We start from the raw sequence: 27,619 nt of genomic DNA on the forward strand, positions 1-27,619 counted from the left end.
ACCCAGCGTGCACCTTTAGTATTGCATGTTGGGCGTTCCTCGTTTTCCACTGTTGCTGCGTAGGCTGCGCAGGTTTGACAAACACGGAGGCTACTTTGGCAGTGATGGAGATGGCGAGAGTGGATGCATCTTTGGCTACGTTTGCTGTTGTGCATTCGGGGCTAGCTATGCGCTCTATTGCTGTAGCAGGGACCCGAAAGCAGCAACAGCATTGGCTCCCCCAGGCAGGCTCCCACCCTCCCCGCTGCTGTGCTTCATCTCTTTATTCACATGCATTGTCTGCATCACGTTTGGTTCCTGCAGTCCCCATACACGGAACACGAATATAAAAAATCAGTTGTATGGATAGTTGCCCCGAGTTGAGCTGCACCTGTGGCACAGATGGCCCGCTGGGAAAAGATCGGCTGTTTTGCCTTGACTGAACCTGGACACGGAAGCGACGCTGGGGGCTTGGAAACCACAGCAAAACGGACTGAAGGTGGCTACATTTTAAATGGAAGGAAACGGTGGATTGGCAATGCAACTATTTGTGATGTGGCGGTTGTGTGGGCGAGAGATCTAGACACGGGAAAGATCGAAGGCTTTCTCGTGGTATGTGTCGTTTGCGAAACTTGCTGAACATGATCCTGTATTCAGAGTTTCACTTGGAAGGCAGTGATAATTTCACGTTTGGGCAACTTGTGCATTAGTGTAGCAGCCTGCACGTGGATGCATCCTGAAACGCTCTCCTTCTAAATAACTACTGACCCGGTTTCTGTCATTTTGTTCTTTTGATCTTAAGGAAAAGAGCTTTAGCGGCTTCAAAACTGCTGCAATAAAAGAGAAAGCATGCCTCCGGAGTGTAGAGAACGCCGACATCTGGCTGAGTGATTGCTTTGTTCCTGATTCACATAAAATGAAGCCTGGCGGATTTACGGGCAACACCAAACTTGTACTTGAGTCCTCACGGGCCCTGGTTGCAGCTGCTTGCTCGGGACTACTGATGGGTAAGTCCATTTTGACTGAATGTCGGCCGTAGCGGGCACTACTTGCTTCCCCTCTAAGCTCATTTCAATTATGCCACGAGGGGCAATGGGCAGCAACAGAAGAACAGTGACAGCACTGGTTCAACAGTGGTGCTGTAAGGCTGGCCGGCGATTACTGTTGAATGCACGCAGGAGCATACGATGCAGCTCTGCAGTATTGTAGTTCAAGACAGCAGTTCGGAAGGCCTTTGACGGGCTTCCAACTCGTGCAGGAAAGGCTTATGAGAGCCATAGGGCTCGCTCACGTGAGCGGCGCAGCAAGCACGTTTTCACAAGCAAAGCATCTAGCTCTATTTCACTAAATTGTAAATACAACTATTGAAAGTGCAACCAGTGCAACTTGTTGCTCTCAAGACAATTCCGCCACGCCCAATGCAACGATGTCCACACTCTGTGCGGCATCATTGCTTATTACAGTCACCATTCATTATGTTTACGTAGTGCACAGGCAGTGCACATGGTAGGATATCCACAAGCTCAATTATGCATTTGATTAATGTGCATGCCTCCCAATTTTCATGTTTCTGCAATTTCTTATTTTGACAATATGAATCGCTTCAGAACTGTTCCTACTTTTACCAACGTGTTAAGAAGTGATGTACAGCATGGCTGCTGAGATTTGCATGATATTCATGCAGGGTTGCGTCGCGTTGTCTATTAATATGGCGAGACGGATGGACGAGGGTCGGAACTCGATGGCTCTTGTGGCTCTTGTGAAGGCCACAACATCTCGACTAGCAAGAGAGGGAACACAGCTCTGTCGAGAGGTGATGGGTGGAAATGGTATACTGCTCGAGAACGGCGCAGCCAAGGCCTTAGCAGATATAGAGGTATGTAAATGCTAGCGGCCAGGACCGTTGAGTGTTTGACCAAAGGCCCGATTGTTTGGTGCGTGCACACACAAACACACTAAGGCCAGAGTCGAGCCATAGACGTAGCCGTTTCTGAACTTTTTACTTGCCGGGGTCCGCTTGCAGCCTCACTCGCTGCAATGCCCTGCCATGACAGAGGTACTGGGTGACTTATTAGCCTGTGGCACTGTTCTGCCTGCCTCTGCTCACTCTACGTTTGTTCATAGGCTATGTACACTTACGAAGGAACGTACGATATAAATATGCTCATAGCTGGACGTGCAGCTACCGGCATAAGCGCATTTACTTGATTATCATTCGTAGGTACGACAGTACCCAATGACTCACACCGGCAGTTCTGTCTTCTGTACACTGGGTACAGTGGGCCGTCCAGGAAGGAGGACCCATTGCTTGAAAACTTTTATTTATCATATTTCGAGCGCTACCTTGGCGTACAAGTCCTGCTCTTTAAGCTATATCTGACAAGACATATAGTGCTGAACGATTTTCCTCGATGTCAGCATGAAGTGCAACAGCAGGATAGAAATCATAGGCTCTGTACTGTTTAGTGCTCCTGTGAAAGCAGTCATATTTTTTGCGTTCTGTCCCACACGATGTATTTGGGGGAGTTTTTTGAGTATTTCAGTATTTAGTCATTCAACAGAGTACACTGGTGAAGAAAGTATCCACTAGCATCTCAATTTGCAGAGGCTGGATTGAGGCCCTCGCATGAAGGCAAGAGGACAGCAGAGTCGAAGGATAAATGCATCATCAGCAGCCACTACTACAATACTGTGGAGCTTTCGCACCATTGATTCCTTATTGAGCTACTCAAAGTCGCACGCGACTGCAAGAAGGAGGCGCAGGTGGCCCCATGAGAGGAGGCTTCTGGCCTGCTACCATGCTTCCCTTGAGAAGCTCTGGGAGGCCGTGATACTTCATTACTTCATTTCTATCAATACAACGCATCTTGCTTTCAGCTGCAGAACTTTGGGTTATAACTGCAGTCCCGTTGCTATGCCCAGCGAGCACCGACTTCTAGGTGTAACCGTAGGTTGGGTGCACGCTAGTGAGACATGAATTTACAATTTTTCAAGTCTACATAAGTTTGTATATGCAGCCTTTTCCGCTTTTACGACTTCGTGGATATGGCTAGTAATTCTTGGTGTGTTGCAAACGTTATAGATAGAGCCAGGTGACGCCTGAGAAACACTAGGCAGGGCCATTCCTGTCCATTGCTCAACCTTGAAGGACTTGCGGTTTTAACACTCTGTGCCAATAATAATACTCAGACCGCCGTGAAGGGCTTCCGTATTCTTACCTGAATGCGCTCAGTGGAAGGGACCCTTCCTGCTTTCACCACACGGCGGCAAGAGCTGGCCTCAAATATAGGCCCTTCTGTCATTACCGCCCTCATTTTCATATCAGCTTAAATTAAGAAAGCAAAAAACCGCCTTAGTTGTGGCATTCATAAGTGGCGGTCGTCATGACACGACGAGGATGCTGGCATGCGCAGGTCTATGCCGCGCTACTGGCATGTAGTATGCAATTCTGATAATAACCGCTGATTGTCACGCTTTGTTTCAGCATATATTTCATTTAACATGATCATATCCTATTAAAAGGCAGATTATTTGTGGAACCCTTATAGAACTGTTTATATGGCATCACTAAAGTTTGAGAGATTGGAGCCCATCGACAAATTGGCGGCCCAGCGGTGGGACACACGACAATGGACCATCAGTGGAGTTTATACACTATGATGAGCCATCTGTTGTGCATGCATAATTGTTTTCTTCTTTATATCATTTTTTCTGTCATCTCAAACTTTTGGGTCTCACCCTTAGTTCTATTTCGTCAACAGGATGCCAGGGCCTGAGGTGTTCCTGAACATCTACAAAATACACGGCTCACCCGATTGGTGCTCCCCTTGTGGTCTCTACCACACGAGTAAGGACCTGCTTAAATTCAAGGGTCTTATTTGTATCCTGGCTGTTGCATTTTCTACGGGATTTCCCAGCTTGCCGCCCTTAACTCTCCGCGACCCTGAATCTTGGTGCCTCATCGAATTAGAGCTCATTCCGCTACAGCTGGCCTAGCGTGAAGCTCTGATTTTATTAGGGAGGAAGGGCTCTTTGTTGTGGCAAAGAAGCTTTATGGAGGCCCCTCGTGCAATTCCCCCATTTGTTGTTGGTGTTTCTCACCTGCACTGGTCATACGATAATACAACCGGCACAAGTGATGTGTAGGTGCCGAACTCGTCCACATCATGCTGCAGTACAGAAGTAGCGCAATGCAGAAATTTTGCTAGTCTATCTCATTTGTCTTTGGGTTGTGTTCTATCAGGCGTGCAAATTGGGGAGCTAGAGTACAGTTTCGGGGAGGATTCCGGAGTGATGTGCTCTGAACACAATCCTCGTATTGACGGCATCCACAGCTTTCTGGATGGGACGTACGAATACAGCTTACATATGGGCGCCTGCAATTTGTCGGTTCCTGAGCTCCACAAAGTCATCTCAAGCCTGCAGAAATCCTTTCCTGGCAGCTCTTACGACCTCATACGAAACAACTGCAACCACTTTAGCGACGCCCTTCTCAAGTCCATTGTCGGCAAAGGAATTCCTCCTCATATTAATCGCGCGAGCAGATACGGCCAGTGGCTAGGGTAAGGCTCAGCAGAGGTTCTCAGCTTTGCTGTGCGTTTTCTTCTGTATCTAAGGAATTATTCTCACAGGAGAGTCCTCACGCATGAGCAAGGTTCACGCAGCAGTTTAGCTGGTGATGTTCTAATTTTTATTTTACACAGTAGTAGCGGAACGACCCCTCTGAAGGCTCGGATAATGTTGTGCTCTCTAGTTCAATTGCTCACTGCAGGCTTTTCAAGCGTACATTTTCCGAAAAGTGTTTATTTTTTGACTATTGAAAAGTAAAACGCGCCCTCTAGTAATGGTTGGCTGCTCGCATCCACGTCTTGCTTGAATATTACTGTTGGGACTGGCTTGTAACTGTAGTGGACCCGGATAATTGTGTTTTGCCGCTTCTTAGCTACCTCTTCTTTCCTGTATATTCGCCTTGTCGTATGTTAGTTGCATACATACTGCGCATTGATATGCACAGGCTCAGCTTGTCGGGCTCGCAGTTCCTTGCACTCAGACACGCTGACTCGCCTGTTCTTTAATCATGATGCTCTGCCCTTTTTTTCAGTTGCCTCCTGCCTCAAAGTAGTGGAAACACCTCAGAGAACAATCCCAAGACTCTCAGCTCAGCACCAAGCGAACTTTTTACGGGAGTATTTGGCGGTCAAGGCCACCGGCTAGGTGGGCCGCAGGGTGGCGGCATAGGGGAGTACGGCATTGGGATGGTTAAAAAGCTTATCTACATGGCCAATTGTTTTAAGCAGGAAGCTCCGAGTATTGACGATGAGTTCGGAGCCGAAGGTGAGGGCTAAGCCTTTTCGGGAGTCAGGGTATTTCACCTCCTTGTTACAGATGTATGGCTTTCCTTAGATTGTATCCCTTTGAATTTATTCTGGCTCTCTTCCTCTTGCTATTACCTCAGGATGCCGGAGTAGTCATTCATTTCTCTCCGAAGCGGCACAAGATCGTATGAGACGGCAACTATCGCACAAAAGGTCCTTCTGTTGAGGTCTATCCGTTGCAGCAATTGGCCATTTGCCTTCGTGTAATTTTGCATCGATGCTGTCGCGAATTCCAGCTTTCAATTCGTGTATGGGCCCGCCTTTGCAAAACAAGAGGCAGATTGCTCCTCTGGTATGCCGGGGCACTGCGCCATCTTCAATTTTTGAACTGGTGGAACGAGCAGCGAAACCCTCACTTCTAGGCCGCCTCCGTTTTTTACAGAAAACTCCTCAAACATTTTGAAGAGTTACATTTGAGCAACGGCTAGCCGCAGGAGGACGTGAAGATAACACTTGATAAACAAAGAAGCAGAATGGCCTCACCGAGAGGAATGGTCCCCTTTTGTAGCCTGCTCGTAGATTTTCGCACTGTCGCTTTCTGTGGCAGTTCAACACGGCGTGACGACATTTCTGTATCTGTCCAGAGGTTTGCCACAGTTTACAATTATGTTCCTCTAAACTTTCTCAAGGTGTGTAGGATCCAGCAGCTCTGAACATGCAGCACACTAGTGAAAAAGCTGTCGTGAAAAAGCTGTAGTGAAAAAGCTGTCGGTAGCCAACAGCGTACTGTAGCGTTGTTGCCTTCCCCACAGTGCCGGAAGCCTGGACTAAAATATTATCCTTTCTTAGCTTTCAGTAGTAAATAACTTGATCTAAATATATGCAAAAGTGGGACACCCTTGACCTCTAACGTCAGGCAGTGCGGGGCAGCAGTTCCCAATCGTACAGAAGTGCCTCAAGCGCGAGTCCGGCAGGCACCTATACACGGGAGCGGCTACATATATATTAATTGAGATGTATACCAGCACCAGAAAGCCGAAACATTAATTCAATTTATATCCACCTGGGGAGAAGCACTAACAGGCGTATAGGGCCAAGAGGGCCAGATCAGAGCAGAGGCACCTGTGCTGCGATTGTGTGGAGGCGGAAGCACTGATGTTTCCATTGTCATTCAAATAACCAGAACAAAAGTGATATTAAAGGTCCAACACTTCAATCTAGGCGCTCTAGATCCACAGCGGGGTAGGGGACTGGCAACGGGTCTTCGAGTCTTACTGTTGCGGCGTCACATAGCAGTACGCGCAGCTTTGTAATTTATGAAACGAAACTTGTCTTAATCTCGTTAAAGCTGCCAAACCATTATCTTTTTCCTCTTTTCCCCGTATGATCGCGGGGTTTACGTGAGGAAGCAAAGCACATTGCAGAAGGAGAGGGGCCCCCGGGGGCCCCCTGTTGAATTGAAGGGCCTCATGGCCTCTTTGATTGCAGCAGCACTGGCGCTGAGGGCCGCTGCGGGCCGCACTGGTACTGGACCTCTTGCAGCAGCACACGGGCACTCCTCAGCGCAGCAGACAGAGAAGCAGCTGCCGCAGCAGCAGCAGCAGCCGCAACCACGGAAGCCACGGCTCCAACGCGGCGAACAAGAGCAAGAGGGACAGAGGAAAAGGAAACAGCAACGGCTCAATCAGCAGCAACAAGAAAAATCACAGCGGCAAGGCCAGCTGCAGAAGGAGCAACATCAACAAGGGCACCAGCAGCAACAACGTCACCAACAAAAGCAGCGGCAGGAACAGAAGTACCAACAGAAGCAGCAGCATCCGCAACAGCAGTCACTCCAGCAGGAGGCAGTCAATGCCGCTGCAGCACACGGATTGAAACGTTCCGCAGATTACAGCGACTGTGGAAAGCGGAAAAAACGCAAAGGACGAGGGGCGCCAAGGGCTGAAGCTGCTGTTTCCGGCACCCCAGCTGATGTGGAGCATGCACAGAATGTGCATGCAGTAGCGAGAGTGCAGCAACAGCAGCGGAATGGCCACATAGATCGTGACCAGCTCCAGGTTGCAGAGGAGCAACCCCTGGCGCAACAGCGTATTCCGCCGCTGGATCAACTGGCGCCACCGCGGCAGCAAGGACCATCACCATCTCCCCAACAGCAGCATAAGCCTGAGCTTGTGCAACATAAGCAACTTATACACCTGACGTCACTGCAGGCAGAGTCACAGGAGCAGCAGCAAGTAGTGAAGCAGCAATGCCTGCAGCAAGTGCTGCCACCGCACAAATTTCAAGCTGAAGGGCAGCAACTAAAGCAGCAGCAGGAGCATGGACACAATGATACGCTTCGACAGGCACAGGGCAGTGCACAGCGTCCAATTCCTAGGACCTTAGACCCCTCACGGGGACTGTGTATCGACCATCAGCAGCAGGTACAACAACAGCGAGAGCTACAACAGCAAGGACAGCAACAGAAGCAACAGCGGATAGAGCAGCAACAAGATTTCCAAGCGCAGCTGTGTAATCGTGGTCTCTTCACCCCGCAGCAAACGGAATCATTGCAGCAGGGTTTGCTGTTATTCCAGCAGGAAGCAGCAGCAGCACCTACGCCAGCAGCAGCAGCAGCAGCAAGAGGCAAAGCAACAGTACTGCTTCTGGGAGCATCAGCGAGGCGTTTAGCGGCTGTCGCACCGCGTCTAGCTGCTGCATTCTCGTGAGACTTTAGGTGTTGCATTAAGTCTTTGGAGCAACAACCGGTGTAGGAACTCCATCTGCCTGAAGTGATGGTATTGGGACGTCACTTTGTTTGTGTATTATGTCTGTTTCTTTAGGCGACGTGCAGCAGACGTTGCTCAGCATTACGGCATCGGTAACTCAGACAATATGCACTTCCGGTGTAGTCACGACCCTAGTGTTGCTTTTGAGCCCCTTTCCTCTAGCTAGCATTACCTGGCTTGCTTCTATATGTTTGTAAATGGAGATGTTCCCACTGCATTCCTATGAGCGCACCTGTTGTTGCTGCTGCCTCTGCTTCTTGCGTTTCTGCGGTGCAGAGGTTGATCCCAAGGCAAAACAGGGTCTATGTGCTGGCTGTGGCGTTCCTTTGGTGCCATTTCTGACATCATGCATATTTACGCGTCCCCTTCCCCGTGGGTCTTTTCGTCGCCGAAGTGAGCACGAGCTACAGGCAAATTACGTTGTTGTGCCTCTAGGGCTTATTCCGGGTATATTCCGGGGGTATTTACATTTCGAAGTTGATTGGAGTAATCTTTGAATTGGTCCCGAACAGCGGAGATGGCTTCACTTGGGGGAATGGGGATTAGCGGTATCAGCTACTGCTGCTGCTGCTTGTATGCGTCGCAGTGAATCAGTGCACAAAAGAGCATCTGATGCTACAGCTTCAGGCAACGGTTCCTGGGGGCCAAGTTCCTCCCTATGCTGTTGAGGCAGTCAGGCCTCTCGCCGTCTCCTCATCTATGGTAATAATTATTAGGTCCTGCTCCTAAGCATTATTGGGCGTCTTTGGGGACAAAGACGGGTCTACCAGTCCTAAAAGCTCCGCAGAGCATTCGAGGCCCTCAATGGTATGCGTGTTGTTGGTTGTGGCATGCCGTCAGGTGTCAGTGTGCAAACTGTGCGGCCACAAAGCCCAAACTCCCACTGGGCAGCTAAGACACAAGGGGAAGGCACAGCAGCAACAGCAGCAGTTGCAGCAGACCCTGCAGCAGCTGCCGCTGGACAGCGCGGCAAGAGGATCAAATTTCAACCAGCAGAAGAAGTCTCGAGAGAAGAGGAGATCTACTTCACGACTTTTTGATCAGCGTCAGCAGCGTCAGCAATACCAGCAGCATCAAACGATGCAGCAGCTGATACGTGGACAGTGCCTTGAGGAACAGCATCAGCTACTCGAAGACCAGGAGCTGCAACAGCAGCAGCAGCCGCAGCGAATAGAGCGTAACCAGTGCCAGCAACAGGAATAGATCAGCGAAGCTCCAGCATGCCAGTCAGCAGCAGCTACCGCAATCGCGAGAACGGCAAGCGCAGCCCTCGGCTCATCAGTTGACGCAGAAGCAGCTACCAGAGCAGCACCTGCCACAGGAGCAGCAACAAAAACAGCACTTGTCGGGCTAGCAGCAGCAGTGCAGACCGAGCGTGAGGCACGATGCTATTTTTAAGCCTGGTGCCTGTGAAGCGAGGTCGAATACACTGTCTGTTGTTGAATGTACCGCAATGCATTCCGCGAAATGGGAACCCAGAAGGATCGCCGTGGACGAAGGCAGTAGGGAAAACAAGGACTATTCCGGGAGCCCGTTGCCAGTTCCTCAGCCTTCGCAGTATTCAGCATTGTCAAGGACCCGCAGCTCACAAGATATTACTGAAGAAGAAGAAAAGGATGGCTTTTTGGTCTCTGCTAGCACCGTCAGTAAAGCCGGGGAGGGAGAGAGAGTTACGAGGGTCTATGAGCTACTTGCTGACCGTGATTTTTAACATGTCAGCTACTGCTCAAACTGTAAGTGCCTCATCTTTAATCTTTTCGTGACACTGAGTAGCTAACGCTCAATCCTCCATTAGTGCTGATTTGGAAAGGGCATACCACGCGAAGGACCAGAGGACCGGGTCGAATTTCCTAGGGGCGCAATGACACTTTGGTGACAGTGAAGATGATATTGAGTTGCCAGCGTTTTGGTAAGAGCGGAATTTAGTATAGACACAAAGTAATCCAGACGAGCGTGGGCCAATCACGGATAAACAAACTTGGCCACCAAGACTCACAGGCACACACCGCAGTTAACGAGCTGGTGCTCACAAATGAAGCTACCTTCACTCGCAGGAGAGCGAAATTTTTTAATTGAAGATTTACAATGCATGTCCTTTTGTGTCTCCGTTTTGTAGCTTGGGTGAGCAGTATAGCGGTGTCAAGTGGGGATATACTTACGACGTAGTAAGTCGCAGCTACCGGCAGCTACGGCAGCTACCGGCGTAAAGCTTCTTTGTGCTGCGTTAAAGCCAGTGCCTAGAAGGTTGAGAAGGGTGACGCTGAATTTTGATAGTTAAGGTCAGCCAGCCATGCACGGAGCGCTAACAGTCTTGAGTAGTTGCTCCATAGTGCTCCCCGCGGCGGGAAGGCCCTCCTCTTTAAATCCCCAAGGGGTATAAGCTGAAGTGTTTCACTGCCCAGAGCGACGTAACTGGAGAAACTGTTGAATCCGAGTCAGCTATGAAGTAGTTTGCTTATCAAGGCAGCTCGTGATGATCCGTGACGAAGACCAGGGCCGACGACTGCAGGCAGGCAGGCCATGGTCTCCCAGTGGGTAGTTCAGCTGTTTTGCTGAAGGGAACCGATACAAACTTTTGATTATTAGGTGGCGCTTCCTGCATAGAAATGCTGGTGGGCCTGACGACAACGCATTATATGTCGGCTTGAACTTGCTGCACTGAGTGCTACATTCTCCGTGCAACAACTTCGAGCGGACATGCGTGGGCTCGATCCACCAGTATACTTGATGAACATGTTCTGCTCAATTATTATCATTTCCTGTGAATAATTGCAGCAAAGGGCCGGTAACTTTGTTGGGAATGACGTGCCACATGGCTGCTGCGTGTATTGCCTTTCGTTTTAGATGTCAACACTGGATGACACCCGCCTGCACGCTATTCACGAACGGTAGATGCAAATAGCGTAACGCACGGAACGTCGAATTGTTTTTTCATTCCTCTGCCATTGGTTTTGGCATGTAACACCACATACGACGGAGTTCCGTTGCTAGAGTGCGGCGTATTAATTGCTGCTTAACTGCAAGAGCGTTATCAGTTATCACAGTCACCCGCCAGAACAATCCAGGCAGCTGGCACATTACTGGGAAGCAGAGAAAAGGACACACATTTTTGAAAGAAAAAAGGCTTCAGTCATAACATCCATCCGCTAGAACAATCCAGGCAGTTGCCATGGGTAATGTCGGCGACGGCTCGTGGGCGAGCGAGCGCCTAAGCGCTGCTGCAAGGGAAGATTCTCCACGAAATACAAAATTTTAATGTAATTTTAGCCTTAAATTTATTGTATTTTTCATTATGTGAACATGCAGCCTTTTGTGGGACTGGTTTCAGTCAAGATCAGCCCGAGTGGTTGTGCACCGCCAAAAAACTTGGGTACTGCCCGGAGATCCGTGCGGCGAGGAAGACGCCTGTAGCACAAGGTGTTGCTAGCTCCATTCAAACGTTAAAGAGGTCTTACTTTTCAAGTATTTTTCTCGTCGAAGCTTGATGCAAAGCGCTGCTTGTTTTGTGGGAGTCCAGACGAGACAGTCACGGAGGAGCAGTTCTACGGCGCCCGAAGTGCCGCAGGTGCCGTCGACTTGGGTGTGAAAATTAAAGTCTTCCCCTTGAGAGGACTCTCTTTCATCCGATTCGTACTAGTTATGAGAGTTTCATGGATGGAAGACCATAATAGCCCCTGCCAATATAGGTGGAGCGGGACAGAGCACAGCCTGCATCAGTGTTGAGAACAGGCCTTGAAACAGCTTCATTAACTGACTAACAAAGCGCCACTTAGTGTTAAAATTTTGATCCCAAAATGGCGATGCATGAATGTGAAGCTTATTGGCAGGATTTCCTGCGTAGACCGAATGAGCAACGCATGTTGCAAGAGGAGCAAAGGCAATTGCAAAGGGAAACAGTAAGTTCTGTTTCGCTGCCCAGGATCCCAGCAATCTGAGCAGGAAAAGGCGTTTGATTTGCAGTGGGATCCACAAATACTGTTGGTCGTGTATGCTGCATATTGTGTTGGAATCAGGCTTGTCGCATGGCAGCGGTAAAGAGTACCAAACTGGAGGAACTGGAAACTGCCTTAGCTGGGTGTACACCTGACCAGCAACGAATACTGCGGCCAATAATACAGTCTCCAGGCCTTTTGGAGCGTCTGCATGACTGCTTGCTCCGTTCAGACCACAATCCCAGCATATTTAGCAAAAGAATCGAAACAGACCAGTCGCTAGCAGCGCTAATTCTCGAGAAGGCAGAAGAATACGAGCGTCACCCTGAAGCTTGTACGTTTTCTAGGTACAGCTCGAAGCTGCCATGGATCACCACTTCTTTTTCCCTTCTTCAGAGAAACAAATGCACTGGAAAAAAGGGAATGACGTTTAAACATTCGGCTTGCTTTGCACTTTGATGCGTTTGCAGTCAAGCGGCAAGAGCAGCAACTCAAGGAAATACATGAGGAGGCTTCGAGGCCTCTAGATGCTGCTGACCTAGACTATCTCAAACAGCGCACTTGGAGGGATCTGCCTCAGGCAGAACTCGCTGAGCGCATGTCGAAGGGAGAGATCTGCCCAAGAGAAGAATGGATACCAGGTAGGGCCTTCCCTGCTATGCTTGAGATGAAAAGACTAACTATTTGCTGCCGTTCTCTTTGTCTCAAGTCGACATCCTGCAGTGGCCTCCAGGAAAAGGAAGGCCGGCAGAGCTACCAAACTGTCTCCGAATTATATTATGTGAAAATGCCGACATATGTGAGGTGCCACAGTGCACTTAAATAGGTTTCAGAGTTCCTCTATGTCCCAGGCATTTCTAAGGGCAAAAGGCCATTGGATGCCCCTGCCCTGGAAGAGCACCTGGCTTTCGGTGAGAGACTGGCGAGAGAAGGCCGAGAAGCCTACGCAGCGGGAGATTATGATAAGGCTTTCATGAGGTTCAAACAAGGGGTGGAGCTCGTGAACTGGGTTGAGGCCAAGGATGCAGTTAGCCAAAGACGCATTGATGATATGTACTCCCTCTTCTTGAAGAATTCTGCTCAAGCTGCGCTTCAACTCGGCAAGTACCAAGAAGCTATACGTAAGATAGTAGCATATATGCAACTCTCACTGCTGTTGCTTGTGCGTTTGTAGGTATTGCTGCTGCTGTTGCCTCTGTGAGTACAGCTTTTTGTGCAATGCAGTCGCAGTGTAGCCCGTAATACAGGTGCTACTACTAGTGCCGCCGCTTTTAGCCTCTTACGACGGGAAAGCAGCAGAAGGTGCCAAAATTACACCATTGTTTCTCAGCTTCATGCGTACTGCAGGCGCATGCACCACAATAATTCAGGAACTAGACGAACACGATTCGAAAGCTCGCTATCGTCGCGGTCGGGCCTACTTGTTATTAGGGATGACTAAGTGCGCAAAAGACGATTTCATGTTTATCCTAAAGAGCCCTTACTCAACCCAAGAAGGCGTCTGTGCTGCAAGGCTGGGGCTCCAGGAGCTGCGGCAGGTTTTGAATAAAAGCGAAACTGAGGCGAAATTGACAGTGTGCAGAGGCCTTGAAGGCTCACTTTTTTCCCGGGGCCGGCTGGCGGCTGCACACGTCAGGCAGCTGGGCGCTGCCGACGATCTGGACAAGTCTGATGACGACCAATTGCACTTTAGCCTCAATTACCCTGAAGACAAAACGGACTTCCATCTACCTCCGAGCAAGACCGCTGCAGAGGCGACGAACTCCTTCTGCAATAGCGCAGATGGACAAGACGTCGAAAGCATCTCCAGAGCTGCAACCTGTGATGAGGCAGAGACACAGGGCAAGCATACGGTGCGCTCGGCCCTTTAACATGAACATGCATGCTGGGGGAGTACACCGGATGATAACGTCGCAGTATTGAATGGCGTAGTGTCCTGTCACAGACACACAATTCTAATACGTAGTGTGCACACACGGAATAGCAAAAATGATTCAAGTGATAGCCAAAGCGTTGACTACAGCGTAGACATTTGTATTTGGATGCTCGATCCCCATATTGTTCACTTAAAGCCATCAAGTCTTTGACTTCAATACACGATTCCCTTCATTTTATTCCAGTTCTGTGGGAGTCCTGCGCATTTTGCCTTTTAAATTTCAGGAATATATGAAGAAAGGACAGACGCAGGAGCTTCCACCCCTTAGTCTGGAGAAGACCCGGAGCATCCTTTTAGACTTTCTAGATGCCTATACTGTGCGTCCATCATTGTTGTCTTTGTCCACTTTCATGCGCCGCTCTCAAGCGTAAAAGCGGCAGAAATATTTTCGAGCACCCCTTACTTCTCTTGCCATGTTGTCTCTTCCAGCCCTCCACAGCCCTATAATGAATATCTTTGTCTCATATACTGCACTCACTGAAGGAAAATCAAGGGTTCGTTTTTGTGCGACAGGCGTGTTGCTATGCATACACTTGCTTGCGTATACACTTGGACGGAAATTCGCGTCTCAAAACACCTGCATAGCCGCACCTTCGCTGACACGACAGTTGCACGCGACCTCCACACTCCACGAGACAACTTCTGTTCCTACGCTTTTTCTGCAGTCTGATCCGGTCGCAGCTGAGCTGAACGCGCTTCGAAGCCTGGCGGACTTCGACTACCGGCGGGTCGTCCTGAGAGCCCGCAAATATCTACCGCAGGTGCAGCAGCCCATTCTAGCTCGGCACGGCATAGTGGGGCATGACCACAGATCGAATATGAAGCTGGTTGAAAAAAGCGTTTCTTACTGGAGGTTCAAAAATCCAGAAATAGAGGAACTCACAAAAGACTGCCTTGAGGCAGTTTTCGGGGACGTGGCAGACATAGATGTCTAGTGTCTGCCACGTCTTCATTACCTAAAGACAAAGATACAATATAAAGGGAAGTACAGGGAATGCTAGCAAACATAAATGAGCACAAGTAAGTGAATATTTGTGCGACCGATATCAACTGTTGAGGCGCCTGCAATCCAAACAACAGGCTGCGAACGAGCAAAATCAAATTATGCTACAAGAGGAATCGCAATGTCCTTGTGCTTTTGCTGTCGCTGTTGCTGCTGGTAGCAACTGTGCCTGCTGCTGCAGCAACTGCAACAGCAGTAAAATGGCGCAGCTCTTGTAGCGGCAACAGTCACAACAAAAAAAAACCCAAGACTGCCGCAGTAGCAGGCGTAATTCACGTATTTAACTGTTACGTGAAGCAAACTTTCGCATTTTCATGTTAGTTGGCGCGCACAATCCCCTACCGTGTCTGTTCTATGCGGAGGCCTAATCTCTTTCAAATAGCACGAATCAGAAACGACTAAAGCGAAAGAGGCACTCTGTTTAGGAAGGCAGAAGCGTGGACTGTCATTGTAAGAAGACAAGGCGCGACCAAACGCAACCAGTGCGCAATTTCTTCCCCCATTTTCCACATTTTGATTTAGCTAAGGTAGAATATAAAGGAACACAACAGTATCTGTCCTATTTCAATACATAAATGGTTACATGTGGAAGATCGATTTGGGAAAAGGCGGAGCGCATGCGCTGCCGAGGTAGAACAAAGCCCCAAACTCCCTGCACCCTTAACTGAGAAGATTTTACCCTCTTCCTTTGTACATGTCTTTCTGTAATTAGTTTGGATATTTTATTGACTTGGTGCGCTCCTCCGGAGCTGCGTCAGTGTGTGCAGCCCCCAATTGAACTTGCGCCGCAGGTTTCTCCCCCCAGCCCCGGCTTTCCTCTCACTTCCATTTCACTGTTTGAATGTGAATCTTAGCCCATTTCTCATAGGCTTTCTGCGGCAGGTTTCTGCATGAGGCGATTTCGGGCAGCTCTGTGGGGGCCTTCAGCTTACGGGTGTGGGCCGACCTTATGCAGCCACCATCTTTTTCTTGACCCTACCAACATATCATCTTGACGGCGCCACACGCCTCCGGGGCCCCCAGGGGCCCCTTAATATGTAGTTTCAATGAGTGCCTTCGCGTCACCGTCGGGAACGGACCGCTCCATTATGGGCTCGACCAACACTGCAGGGGGCCCCACGTCCTCAGCTATTCCCACCCTACGAGTTGCACCCCTTACGACAGATGAAGGGCCCGCGGCGAGCCGTGGACGCGCGTGCAGCATCTCAATGACGCAGGCAGCCTACGGCTTCTCAACCCAGCAGCAGCAGCAGCAGCAACAGCAGCGGAGGCCCTCAACGCAGCCATCTTCATGCATACTTGGTGCTCCGAAGGGCACAACTGCACCTCGGCCTCCCATTGGTGTCGATGGACCTGTGGACGCATTTTTGGCTACCTCATTAACGGGTCCCGCAAATGCAGCGGGCGCAGAGGGGCCCTCGTCTAAGTTCGCAAGCGCAGCAGTTCGTTTGCTGTGGGGCGGGATCTGTGCGGATGAGCAGCATGCACAGTTAGATAGCCCTGGAAGGGCTCCGTTTCTTGGTGGGGGCCCCTGGGCATTCAGAATGGGGGCCCCCCTTTACAAAGCTGTTTATGAGGAAAACAGGAATGCATTCAGTGTTGCGGACAGCAGCGAGTGGATTCCGATTCCCCGCTGTCTTTCGCACATGCTCTGCCGCTGTGGCGCCATAGAGGGAAGTAGCAACGGCAACAGCAACGCGAATTGCTGCTGCCGTTCAGTACCTCCTCATGGGCTTATCCCCGAGTTAAACAGATTGTGGGTTGCCGACAAGGGTGATCTGTTTCTGTGGGAGGTGGGCGCCCCTGAAGAGGCTGTGGAACGGCTTTCGTTCCCAGGGGCAGTTGAGTGTGTGGTATACGTACACCTGGATAGGGCGGTCCTCCCACCAGCTCTGCGGGCCTCTTTCTGCTGGGACGATGCGGCCCTGTCTGCCTTTTCTGTTACGTCTCATCTTGACTCTTCCGGCTGTACAGACACGCCACCCTTTGCAGACGTTCCTTCTTCTCCCCTGCACTGTTTAGCGGTCGCCATCACGTCTTCGGTGCGGCTGTTTGCTGTGTCCGCCACGCCGAGGGCCCCCCGGGTGGATCCTGCTCGCCAACACCAAGCAGGGGGCCCCATGAAAGGGCCATCTGTCTCATCCATTGACTACACGGAAATCGGAGCTGCAAAAAAGCCGAAAGGGGGGGCCCTTGGGGCTGCTTTCGAACTCAGACATGCGACAGCACACAGGGGTAGCGGGCTTGCCTTCTTCGGATCCCCACAAACTCAGCAAGTCTATGTTCTAGATGTCAAGCCGATCGATTACGAGATGAGGGGCCCCCGGTGGGGCTCCTTGAATCTTCCGCTGCTTTTCACAAAGAGGTCCAGGACCTCAGAAGTTACGGACACCCAAGCAGCGGCAGCAACACGAACCGAAGAGGATTCTGCGGCATTGCGGGCCGTCGCTCCGCCCAATGGGATGGACGAAGGTTCAGGGTTCAGGGTTTGGGGAAGCGGCGGGTTTGTTGTTTGTCATCTGACTCCTGTGAATCCTAAAATCACAGATGTAATAAAGTGGGGCTTTCGGGCATTGTGTTCGTCCTTCGGCCTGATCGGCAACAGCAACAACGTAACCGGTAATATGGCGGTGGAGATGGAGTGTCGGCAGGGGCTACGACAGTTGCAGACAGACGAGGCACGAGGCATCGTGTGGGCTCTCGGCGGCGATTCTTCTGTCACAGCGTTCATCATTCCGCCACCCAACTTAGAGGAGCAGCAGATACGCACGACGGACCAAGTGAAAAACCTGAGGATGCGTGAGGGATTTCTTCCATTTTCCACAATCCTAATCTGTTTTCTTTATCAAGTGTTCTTGATTGGGTTCCCCTTATGAGTACATTTGACTGTATCTCCTTGCCTTTAATAGGCTGTTAAGTGACTCGACGTGCTCTGCTGGCTATCTCCTCCGTTTTGCACATATTCGTTTGTTTGTCTAAGTTGACGTCTCCGCTGCCACTGCTTGGTTCCCTATCCGGACCGATTTTCGCAGGAGTTGCTGTTTCTCTGCTACTGTATCTTTTGTTGTGGGTGTGTTTCATTTTATGTTCACAGTCGTTTAACAATGCGCGAATTGCCCGGTTGCAGATTTTCAGTGTCACATCTGCTGTGTCCGTTGAAGATTGCAGTAGCGAAAGAGTAAAGGCATTCTGAGCCAAAGTTTTGTGTACTTTGTCTGCGTTTGCCTTGCAGTTCTTTTTTCTGATGATTCCGCATTATATTTCTTGTGTCTGCATTCTATGTTCAGTGCATATCACCTGCAAAGAGATCGAAGACGGCCTTCAACGCGTAGCTTCCACTTGGAGCAAGTCCCCGCCTGAGGGCCGCGGCGGTCTTCTGGCCTCTTTGAGGCGACTTGGCGGTTTTCGGGCCATGTCACTTTCCGTCGTTGCCCCCTATGAGGGAAACTCTCTTGTCGCTGTCTTAACAGATGCTGTTGGTAAGTTGTAGTTACGTTGTGGGGTGTTTTGTCAAACCTGTAAGTGCGCCTCTTCAACGCAGCAGGAGAGGCAAGTATGCACCGTCCAACAATTGTTGCCATTTGTTTTCTTTTGCAATGTAGTATCTTGCTGCATTCTTCATCAGCTGTTTCCCGTCACCTCCGTGGCCCTTCTCACGTAACGCAGCTGCCACGTCTGCTCTTGATGCGTTTCTCTTATCTTCCACCGTATGGGGTTCCAGCATCAGACCATCTGTACTTCTCTCGAACCCAGTTGGCTTTGTTTCCTCTTACTGTATCCGCAGGAGGCCGCACATATCTTTCAATACGTGGACTGCGCGCATTGGGTGGCCTTCCATATGCATTACCGCCTTTCTTCCATGCTAGCTCTCACACGCCAGCCGGCCCGCTTCGCCTTGAAGTTCGAGGTTACAGGGGGCCTATAGACTCGCTTCCACTGTTTTTAGGGTCGCTTCGGTGTTCCGCTGTTTCATCTGGCGTATTTGTCTCCGTATACGCAGCAAAACCAAACACACCGGGTGAGACGGCAGTGGAAAAGGGAGGCTTCAAGGGAGTCTTGAATACGTCCAGCCAACCGCTACAGCGCTGCGCTCCGTGCCGCAGTTCCTGTTATGAAGGAACACCATGTGTCGCTGAGGCGTCATTTGCTGAGGGAGAGGATTGTTTAGGCGGAGGGCTCGGGGCTCAGGGCGCTGGGGGCTACCACAGCGGCAGCAGTGGCGTTACCGCTGTCTGCTGCTGTTGTAAGAGCAGGCCTGCTGCTGCAGAAAACACGCAGGGGTCTACTTTGGCGGCTGCTGCTACTGACGGTGGTAGCGACGCCCTCGTTGTTGCAGCTCCGGACCTCAGGGCTCTGGCGCTTCTACAGCAAGGTAACAGCACAAGCACAGGGGGCACGGCAGCAGCAGCAGCGACCGACACATCAACTTTTGGGGGCTACTTCTTTCCTTCAATGAGACCGCAGTCCGCCTTAGGTTCAGCTGGAGTGCCTATCTTGGGTCCTCGAAACAGCGGCGGCAGCAGTGGCAGCGGCTTCCCCTCTCTTTGCACAGAATGGTACTTGTGTATGCGGCTTGGCAGAGGGGCGGGCCGGGTGCTGTTGATCTCTGAGCCCTTTGCCTCTCCCTTATTTGGTGTGCTGCAACAAAGCAGCACCATCTGGCCGTCTCCGTTTGACATCCGCAAAAGACGTCAGTGGCTCTCTCTACCCTACAGCGTCGACCCCTTCGCTGCTGCTGCAGTGGAGAGAGTTACAGGAAAACAGACCAGGATGGGTGATGGAGCCGGCAACAATAACAGCAATGGCAGCAATCACAACAAAAAGCAAAGCTCGCTCTTGGGCTTTCTTCCTTCCGTCCGTCCACCGTGTGCCCAAAGTGATGCAGCGGCGGGTGCCCTCTGTGGGGCGCCGAAACTGCTTATTCTCACCAGTAAGTTTGTCTTGCAGCTCCGTCGACAAGCCATCACACAAATATACTTGGCAGGCATTGAAAGCCTGCTGAGAGAGGGAAGCAAGGGGCCCTTCGGATCATCTTCAAATAACATGCAACCCTTAAACGCTGAGCGTCCTGTTTACCCAGAGGCATACAGCAGCAACACTCAAACTCACCAGAACTTCCAACACCAGCAACAGCAGAATAGGACCATGTTGATCTCAGTGGGTCCTCAGCGTAACGCACCTTGGCGCCTTGGCTACTTGCTGGCAGAGCACATGTGTGAAGATGCACAGTTCGGGGCGGACGCAATGTATGCGGTTTTCTGGCAGCTGCTGGCAGATAGTGCCTCTTCTCTTGCAGCCTTCCACGCTGCACAGTCCAATATTGGGAGTAGCGGCAACCAGAGTATCCCTGATGGCTCCTCTTCGACCACGAACCTTCTCGACAAGCAATTGGGGGCCCTCAGGCTAAATAAAGGTGCCTACTTCCAGCCACCAAACACGATACAGCTCTCTCAGGGGGGCTCTTCAGGTGTGGCTAGCCTTGGGTCTTTCGAGACCCCCTTTGGTTTAGGGTACATAGAATGCTCAGAGAGACAGCAGCAGCAGCAGCAGCAAGTCAATGCTACTGTCACAAGAGGGACCTCCGGGGGAAACGCAAGCAATGTTGGATTGCCATCGGCAGCTGCTGCTGCCACAGGCAGAGGAGAGGAAAAGGCTGCTGCTGTTGCAGTGGCGTGGCGGATGCTAACAGCCCTCGAGGTTCGAAGAGATACAACCACCAACTTGAATGCAGAGCTCCTTGGGGAGCAGCTCTTGCTTCCTGTGGTGATGCAACAGACTATGCAGCAGTCACCGCAGACAGTGCAGCAGCAACAGCCTCAGCAGGCGTGGGGAGCCAGGGCCTTTGGACACCATGGCCAGCAACAGCATCAGCAAGGCTTGTCACAGGAAACTGGTGAGATACGATTAGGGTGTTTTTACGATTTGGTGCACTATCCCGGTTGCTCTCTGTCTTTGGAGTGCATTTTATGGTCTGTGTCAATATTTTTTAGTTGCAGTTGCTTTTGCTGCTGACCGCTGTCCTAATTTACCATCTGATTGTTCTGCAGGCGCACCGTTTCAACCGCACGGTTTTTCTGCCGCTGCACAGATTGGGGGGGCATTTGGCAGCTCTTTAGGCGCCCCAGTGCAGGGCCTGCCGGTAGGCCTGAGCAGTACCGTAAGGGGCTTAATCCTCTACGCCTCTCGGCTGCTGCGGCCAGTAGTGGGCACCCCCTTGGTAGAAGCTGCTTTGCTGCCCTGTGGCCTTGCTCGAGCAGAGAGTCATGAGAGGCATAAGCAAAAGCAGCAAATTCCAGGACAGCTCAGCAGCAGGAAGAGGGGAAGAGAGTTTGAATGGCAACAGGAAGATGCAGATGGCACCTTGCAGCAAAGAGGATCGTCTGTGTGCCTGGTGGGCCGCTTTTCAGCAGAGTCTGTGTCGCGTCTTCTGTATAAAGTGGCTTCGCTGTACGAGGTAAGGACCTTATGATGAGTTCCTTTTAGCCTTTCTCGTAGCACAGCACAGCAAGTGCTGCAGAAGCGAAAGCGGGGCAAGCGCACCAGTAGCAAGTCACGCTGCAATAATTAAAAAGTACTCCCTGCGGGCACTGTTACTGTTCATGTCTTCCCAGGTGCTTGACGCTGTATACACGACGCTCTTCTTTTCGTTTGGACAGCGCGCCTCCCTGCAACAGCAGCAGCAGCAAATGTCTCGTGCTCCTGCATGGGGCTTTCAGTCTCGTGGGCTGCCCCCGCACTTCGCTGCACTGCGCTCGTCAGGTTCCTCCTTTCAAGAGGGGACTCAGACACCTTCTCCTATAGAGCTGGAGCAACAAGATATCATATGGGGCTCAATTCCCGTCGGCGATGCCGTTGAGCTTAGTGTGCTGGTGTGCTCTCTTGAATAGAGATGGTTTGCCAGTTTTTGCTGTAGCGGTTCTGTCAGGTGTTGTGGTAGCGCTGAGTGCATGTGCGCCGACTTTTTCGCTATCCGTGGTGCCTGGCCAGTTTTAGTTGCTGCTGCATCAGCGGTGAGCCGTCAGCGTTAATTTCTGCTGCATTTTTTGCGCGTCTGTTACATTGTTCTTGTACTTAACGCAGTACGGGATCAGCCGGGTCTTGGTGACGGCCTCGGAAATGCTGACAGCGTACCAGCTGTTGATGCAGCAGGCGGAATACTCTTTGCAGATGGGAACGAATCGATATGTTTCTTCTCGTCTCTTTGATAATCTTTTGTCATTGACCCTGACTGATCTGTAAGCAAGCACAACTAATCGCACTCTTCGCGTCGTTTGGATTCTTGGAAGATTTCGATATGTGTGGTGCTGACTGGTGTGCAGTTGTCCTGCTTTCACTTCTGCGTCATGGACTGGGTGCATCTGTTTAGGGTTGTCTGCAGCTACACGCTTGTGCAGTTTGTCCGGTAGTTAATGCACTTTCGTTGCAGTGTGATTTGGCCCTCATGATTACCGATCTCTCCCACTCCAACATGCTAGCTCTCCACCTACTTTTGAGTATTTTTTCTCCACTTCAGTGTATTCATTTTGCTTGCTGTCCTCTCTTCGTACGTTCGTTTCCCACTTAAATCAATGTTTTGTACTGACGTATTCGCAGTCCTGGTACGTTAGTTTGCTAATTGAAATAGTGCCTTGCCCCTTATTCCCTGTTTTCCTGGGTGTGTTCCATTGCCAGATGTGTTAGCTTGGAGGCTCGCGAAAGTTTTCGCCAGGTTGTCTTCGAGACTGCGGCATTTGGCAATCCTCTCCTATCTCGTCTTTGTACGGGGGCTCTCTTCACGTATGTTCCTGCCTACGTGGCACCTTGCCATTTTGCGATGAGTATTTGTTTTTGAACCGCTGGAGCTTACTCATCCACGTACCCTTTTGAAGCAACAGGGGTGCCAGCAGCTTCGGTTACAGGAGCTGCAGTGTTCACTTGCATCCCGCACGCGATTTCTATAGCTTGTCTTTGCTTTGCATGCCGTTACCTCGTATGCTTCTATCTCCGGTGTGATTCGGAATTGGACGCGTTAGTGGTAGCTCTCGAAGAACTTCCGTGTTGTTTGTGCACAGGAAGGATGAGTTGGAGGCACAGATGCTGTATATTCAGCTGCAACGCAAGCTGCAAGAGGGAGGGGAGAACCAGACAACTCCGAGTCTAGAACAAGTCCAGCAATTTATCTATCAGCAGCTCATGCCGCGTCTGCTTTTTCTGCCTCTTGAAGGCATCGTGTCTCTTCTAGACTCCCTGGGATTCTACAGGTTAGTAGCTTTTCGGCGTCGTACCTCCACACCGAATGCTTTAAAGTTCCTTTGCCCTTCCTTCAGTGTGCCGTTTCTAGGGTGTGGTGGAAATCCATGAGCAAGTGGAGGAAATCCATGAGCAAGTGGAGGAAATCCATGAGCAAGCTGGCTCAAAGCAAGTCTTCTCCGGCATGTTTTTCATGTGCAGCCTTCTGGTTGACGTTGTGACCGCCAAGGCAGCGGATCTCTCGGCAAACTTCAGCAGGTTCACAGCAGGAAGAAGGCCAAAGTGGCCTTCTCTGTCGGCAGATTCTGCTCACCAGCTCGCGGACATTCAGAATACGCTGTGAGTCTAAGCCGCTTTTCCTCTACGACCTGCAGCCAGCAAGGGGGTGTTCTGTAGGAGGCAAGGCGATACCATTAAACAGGGGTGTTAGCCCCAAACAGTTAACACTAGAACATGCACTGCAGCATGACTCCAACTTCTTGAGTGTGCTGATTGTTTTTTTTGCATGGCGCCTCTCCACGTCGTGAACTGTGCCAGAGTTTTCTTGTTTGCCACAGTGTTTCTAGCTGTTATCGCCATGTTGGGGAGTGTCTCGCGCGTTATTGCAAAATCTTTGATGAGGAAGATCCAGCGGCGCCTTCAGCGAGAGATGAACCCAGTGAAAAGGTCGATGAGGCTGGGGCTGCATCCGATGCGCACCAAGACAGCAAAGCTTGTGCAGCAGCCCTTGTGAACGCGTGCCTGGCGAGTAATGATGAATTTTTACACAATTATGTCTTGGACTGGATTGCGAATAACGGGGGCAGTGAGGCACACATTTGGCACAGCTGTGGCGCCCTTTCACAATGCCTTATATTGCACATTGCCACACCATAGCAGCACGGCTTCTCGCTATTCTCATCATTTCCACGTTGAATATGGATCCTAACGTGAAGCGCAGTCCAGCAAAAGTCAGGTTGTGACTGCTGCGACGTGCACACAGAAAACTTCCCAATTGCCCTTTTACAAATCGATGGACCTATGGCCGATCGTCTTCTGGCTCGAAGTGACGCGGCGTTCGCGATAGACTTGGGAGAACGCTACGCGGCTTCGGGGCTTTATGCACAGGTGGGATTTTTAGTTTTTTGAGGCTGCCTCTACTTTTGTTCGTACAAACCGGCTAGTAAACATTCATCTTTTATGCTGGCATTTGCTCCGACGAGTTTTATGTAATGCAAAAGTTGAAGCTGAATATTTACAAAGCTCATGTATTGTTTTGTTGCGGCGTGCACCTTATTCGGTGAATATATGTTACCTCTTGGATTTAGTCCTTGCTTTTTCGAATGGCCTTGCGCGTCTGCAGGCTGCGAAGTGCCACAGCCTTCAAGGACTGCGGCAGTGGAGTGGGAATAGGCGGGGAAATATTCAAGAATCTTCTGGAAATTCTGAACAGCAACAAGTCACCGAAGCAGAGAGCCCAGTAGACGGTTCCGACGTATCTTCTTTGTTAGCCTTTGATGCGGAAACAGATGCATTTTGCTGCAACCTTACGAAGCCAGCTTGGCACTTTTTGGTTTTCTGGTTAAAAGCTCATTCGCAAGAGCCGTCTCTAAATAAAAGACTTCTTCATTTTGTCAAGGCCAAGGAAAATGTACAACATTATCTTCAACAGGCCAGTGGACACACCGAGCAAGCAATCTACAGTTCAATGGCAAAGTCCCAGAACGATTACTTAAGTAAGTCTACCGTCAATAGATACTTCCCGTTCGCCTGGTTACTAATATTTCAGCCGATGTACATGGGCAAATGGCTTTTCGCTCTGTTGGTAGAGCGGTTGCGCGCAACCAACACAAAAGCCAGTGCCTACGTGTACGCTCCCCCACTCGATATTTTGTGCATATTCGTCTCGCAGTAAAGTGGGATTCTCTATTGGGTGACCGAGCCAGTGCAGGACTTGATTCGTCTGCTGATGGTCTTGCAATAACGGCCGGCGACAACTCTTTGAAACAGATTGATCTCAACATTCGAATGGTGAGCTTGCGGTAGTGCCCTCCCAAGAATACACGTTGCAAGTGCGTGCAGCGCTTGCGTATGCGTGAAATAGTTGTTCCTCTCGTAGGTCTGTTAGTGCTTGCCCCCCCAGCCAATCATATTCTTCTAGACTGCTGAGCCTTTTCGTAGTTCGATGGGAAGAGAAAAAGATGTACAGTGACGAGCAGGGTCTTTGCGTTTAAAATGCCTTTGCAACTATTTCCCAGCGCACTGCCCACAGAGAATCGTGATGTGCACTTGGCCTTCAGCTGACAAATCATTAGCCATCAGCGGGCCTATATTTATTTTCGTTTTCTGGTGTTTCTTTTCCTTCAGGTTGGCCTTCAGCAAGCTCTCGTGAGGGACGCTGCACATCTTTTCTGTGTTCTTACCGTCAACCATTTGCAGTCTGTCAAAAGAGAGCGAGCACTGGTTTCTGGCATATCACCTGCAGCCCAGGCCGTCTCAGCAGAAGACGTCGAAACGTTCTGTGATGAAATTTCGACTCATACTGTAACGGGACCTCCTGACAAATGCGGGCAGCCCTACAGTTATCTGGTTAGTGTCCAACCTATTAGTTTGTTACGCTTGTGACGGATTACAATGAAGCCGCAACAACAACGAAGGACTCAACATAAGACTGCTCTACATGCAGTCCAACGAAGCAGCAACAAGGAATGACGGACTGGAGGACTGTTCAACACATACGGCATGTTTGTGGCAATTTTCTTCAGTTGAAATTGTGTCCTTTATCCTCAGGACTGTTGCCTGTCTATTCTCTCGTTGCTAGTGGATTTACAACGCCTCGTCTACGCTCCCCTTGAGCTTTTGGACCTGTTGACGACCCACATGAATGAATACGGGCTGTCAGAGCGTATCACACCGCATTTTCCGTCAATTGCAGCTCTACGACTGTACGGCCAGCGTGTGTCGATGGCAACGGCTCGCAACATAGGCAACGTAGGAGTATGGGCAGAGGAAGAAAATGCTGCACGCGCTGCTCTTGATGATGCCTGCATGGCAGTTCTTTCTTTTGCTGAGGCTTCTTCGCGGACTTTAAAGCAACCGCGGATTTTGTCTGATGCGGTAAGAGCAAAGCATAGAATTTGGCGCCTGTTGCCTGAGCCTGCTTTGCAAAAGTGCACTTTGCATCTCATCCTAACCAAAGCATATTTAATTTAGACTTTTCTTGTGTTCGTTCTATCTCAGCTTAAGCATCTAATGGCATTGCCGGACGCTGCAGTACGGGAGAGCTGCGACCGGTCTCTCAAGCGTCTCTGCGTCGTTTTACACATTCACGCGCACTCTCGTTGGGACGATGGGGAGGTTGCTATGGTCAATGCCGAGGGAGAGACGGTGCAGATTCCTGGATTTCTTTGGCCCGCCTGGTGCCTCGCGGAGTGCGGCAAGTCATACAGCAGTTTAATAGATCTTTATTTGTCCTTTGAACAGGTAATCTTTAATTGGCAAAACATCGTAGCATTCCGTTGGCTTGCACGCTATGGTGCAAGCACGATCTTGAGCGAAGCAGTTTGCATAAATTTTGAATAACTGCCTCCAGCTTCCAGAGCCCTTGGTGCTTGAATGTCCGCTAAGCAGGATTTGGACTGTCTTGCTGCTTCAGGATGACGTGGCAAAGCAGCATAGTCACCTAGATTCTGCAGAGCTGCAGACCATCTTCTGCTGGATTTTTGAACAGTGGCTGACCAGCCAGGATGACGTCGCGACAGCATTCACTTACGTCGGGCTTCTCCATCAGCTTACGGAGTCCGGAGATCTGCCGTACTTCGGGTCACCAATTAGTGTACCTTTGTGGTCTCAGGTAGGATGCCTCCTGCCGTTTCCTCTTTTGCAAGTCCTTACGAACACACAATTCCTCGCTTTGCAGTGATGTGCAACTCGGCGGCAGGTCCATTGCGAAAATGTTCTCAACATAGGGTCATGTATGTGAGTTTCTCGTGTGCAGCTCCTGGCCTGCTTGTTTGTCATATGCGCATTTTGTCCATGCGCCGTGCGTCGCAGTGGGGCCTCAGGGTGACTGCAGTCGTGTCTGCGTTGTTTTGTATTCGTTTGTTTGCCGTAGCTAAATGAACAAGAACGCGCTCGAGCCGATGTTGCCGCACAGCAGCTCACAGATATGCTGCTGCAGATAGAGTTGGCAATGGCCAGTGCCACTCGGGCGATGGAAAGTCTGAAAAGTGACCGACACTTCGTTGGAGTGCATTCGCGCTTGGCCGTCATCAAGCAACAAGTTGCGGAGTACCGCGCAGCGCTTCACAAGCAGACCCTGCAGCAGCGCTTCTCCACGAGGTTCTGAGTCAACAGTGCGCTGAGTGCGGCAGTGCGTAAATTATACTTCGGTTTGTTCAATGTGTGAACAAAGCGCAGGCATGCCGAAGCTGAGTGCAGCGTAAGCTGGCCTACAAGGATAGATCCACAAACTGCCT

The 27,619-nt window shown here is 50.5% G+C and overlaps 4 protein-coding genes across 4 annotated transcripts; all 4 read left to right on the forward strand.

Moving 5' to 3' along the window:
* Positions 1–381: 381 nt before the first annotated feature.
* On the forward strand, positions 382–5,324 carry ENH_00076760 (acyl-CoA dehydrogenase, putative; the record flags this gene model as incomplete). The annotated part of the gene is made up of 8 exons (XM_013582605.1): positions 382–591; positions 782–986; positions 1,158–1,270; positions 1,664–1,855; positions 2,104–2,173; positions 3,169–3,264; positions 4,223–4,541; positions 5,081–5,324. The coding sequence occupies 8 exons, from the start codon at positions 382–384 to the stop codon at positions 5,322–5,324; spliced, it is 1,449 nt and encodes a 482-aa protein (XP_013438059.1).
* Positions 5,325–6,763: 1,439 nt separating this feature from the next.
* Positions 6,764–9,773, forward strand: ENH_00076770 (hypothetical protein, conserved; the record flags this gene model as incomplete). Its single annotated transcript, XM_013582606.1, has 6 exons — positions 6,764–7,998; positions 8,117–8,154; positions 8,339–8,455; positions 8,649–8,764; positions 8,903–9,246; positions 9,437–9,773. The coding sequence occupies 6 exons, from the start codon at positions 6,764–6,766 to the stop codon at positions 9,771–9,773; spliced, it is 2,187 nt and encodes a 728-aa protein (XP_013438060.1).
* Positions 9,774–11,856: 2,083 nt separating this feature from the next.
* Positions 11,857–14,865, forward strand: ENH_00076780 (Peptidyl-prolyl cis-trans isomerase d-like protein, related; the record flags this gene model as incomplete). The annotated part of the gene is made up of 7 exons (XM_013582607.1): positions 11,857–11,958; positions 12,076–12,328; positions 12,465–12,635; positions 12,846–13,115; positions 13,342–13,847; positions 14,155–14,247; positions 14,596–14,865. 7 exons carry the CDS (start codon positions 11,857–11,859, stop codon positions 14,863–14,865), a joined length of 1,665 nt encoding a protein of 554 aa, XP_013438061.1.
* A 1,114-nt stretch (positions 14,866–15,979) lies between these two features.
* Positions 15,980–27,489, forward strand: ENH_00076790 (hypothetical protein, conserved; the record flags this gene model as incomplete). Its single annotated transcript, XM_013582608.1, has 17 exons — positions 15,980–17,732; positions 18,221–18,412; positions 18,718–20,826; positions 20,981–21,387; positions 21,545–21,802; positions 22,014–22,168; positions 22,985–23,173; positions 23,364–23,501; positions 23,720–23,967; positions 24,145–24,269; positions 24,505–24,877; positions 25,054–25,172; positions 25,509–25,730; positions 25,932–26,258; positions 26,382–26,624; positions 26,797–26,994; positions 27,256–27,489. The coding sequence occupies 17 exons, from the start codon at positions 15,980–15,982 to the stop codon at positions 27,487–27,489; spliced, it is 7,290 nt and encodes a 2,429-aa protein (XP_013438062.1).
* Between the last annotated feature and the right edge of the window lie 130 nt (positions 27,490–27,619).

Source organism: Eimeria necatrix, genomic scaffold (genome assembly GCF_000499385.1).
Source record: "Eimeria necatrix Houghton genomic scaffold, Enh_scaff7, whole genome shotgun sequence".
In the NCBI taxonomy this organism is placed as follows: Eukaryota; Apicomplexa; class Conoidasida; order Eucoccidiorida; family Eimeriidae; genus Eimeria; species Eimeria necatrix.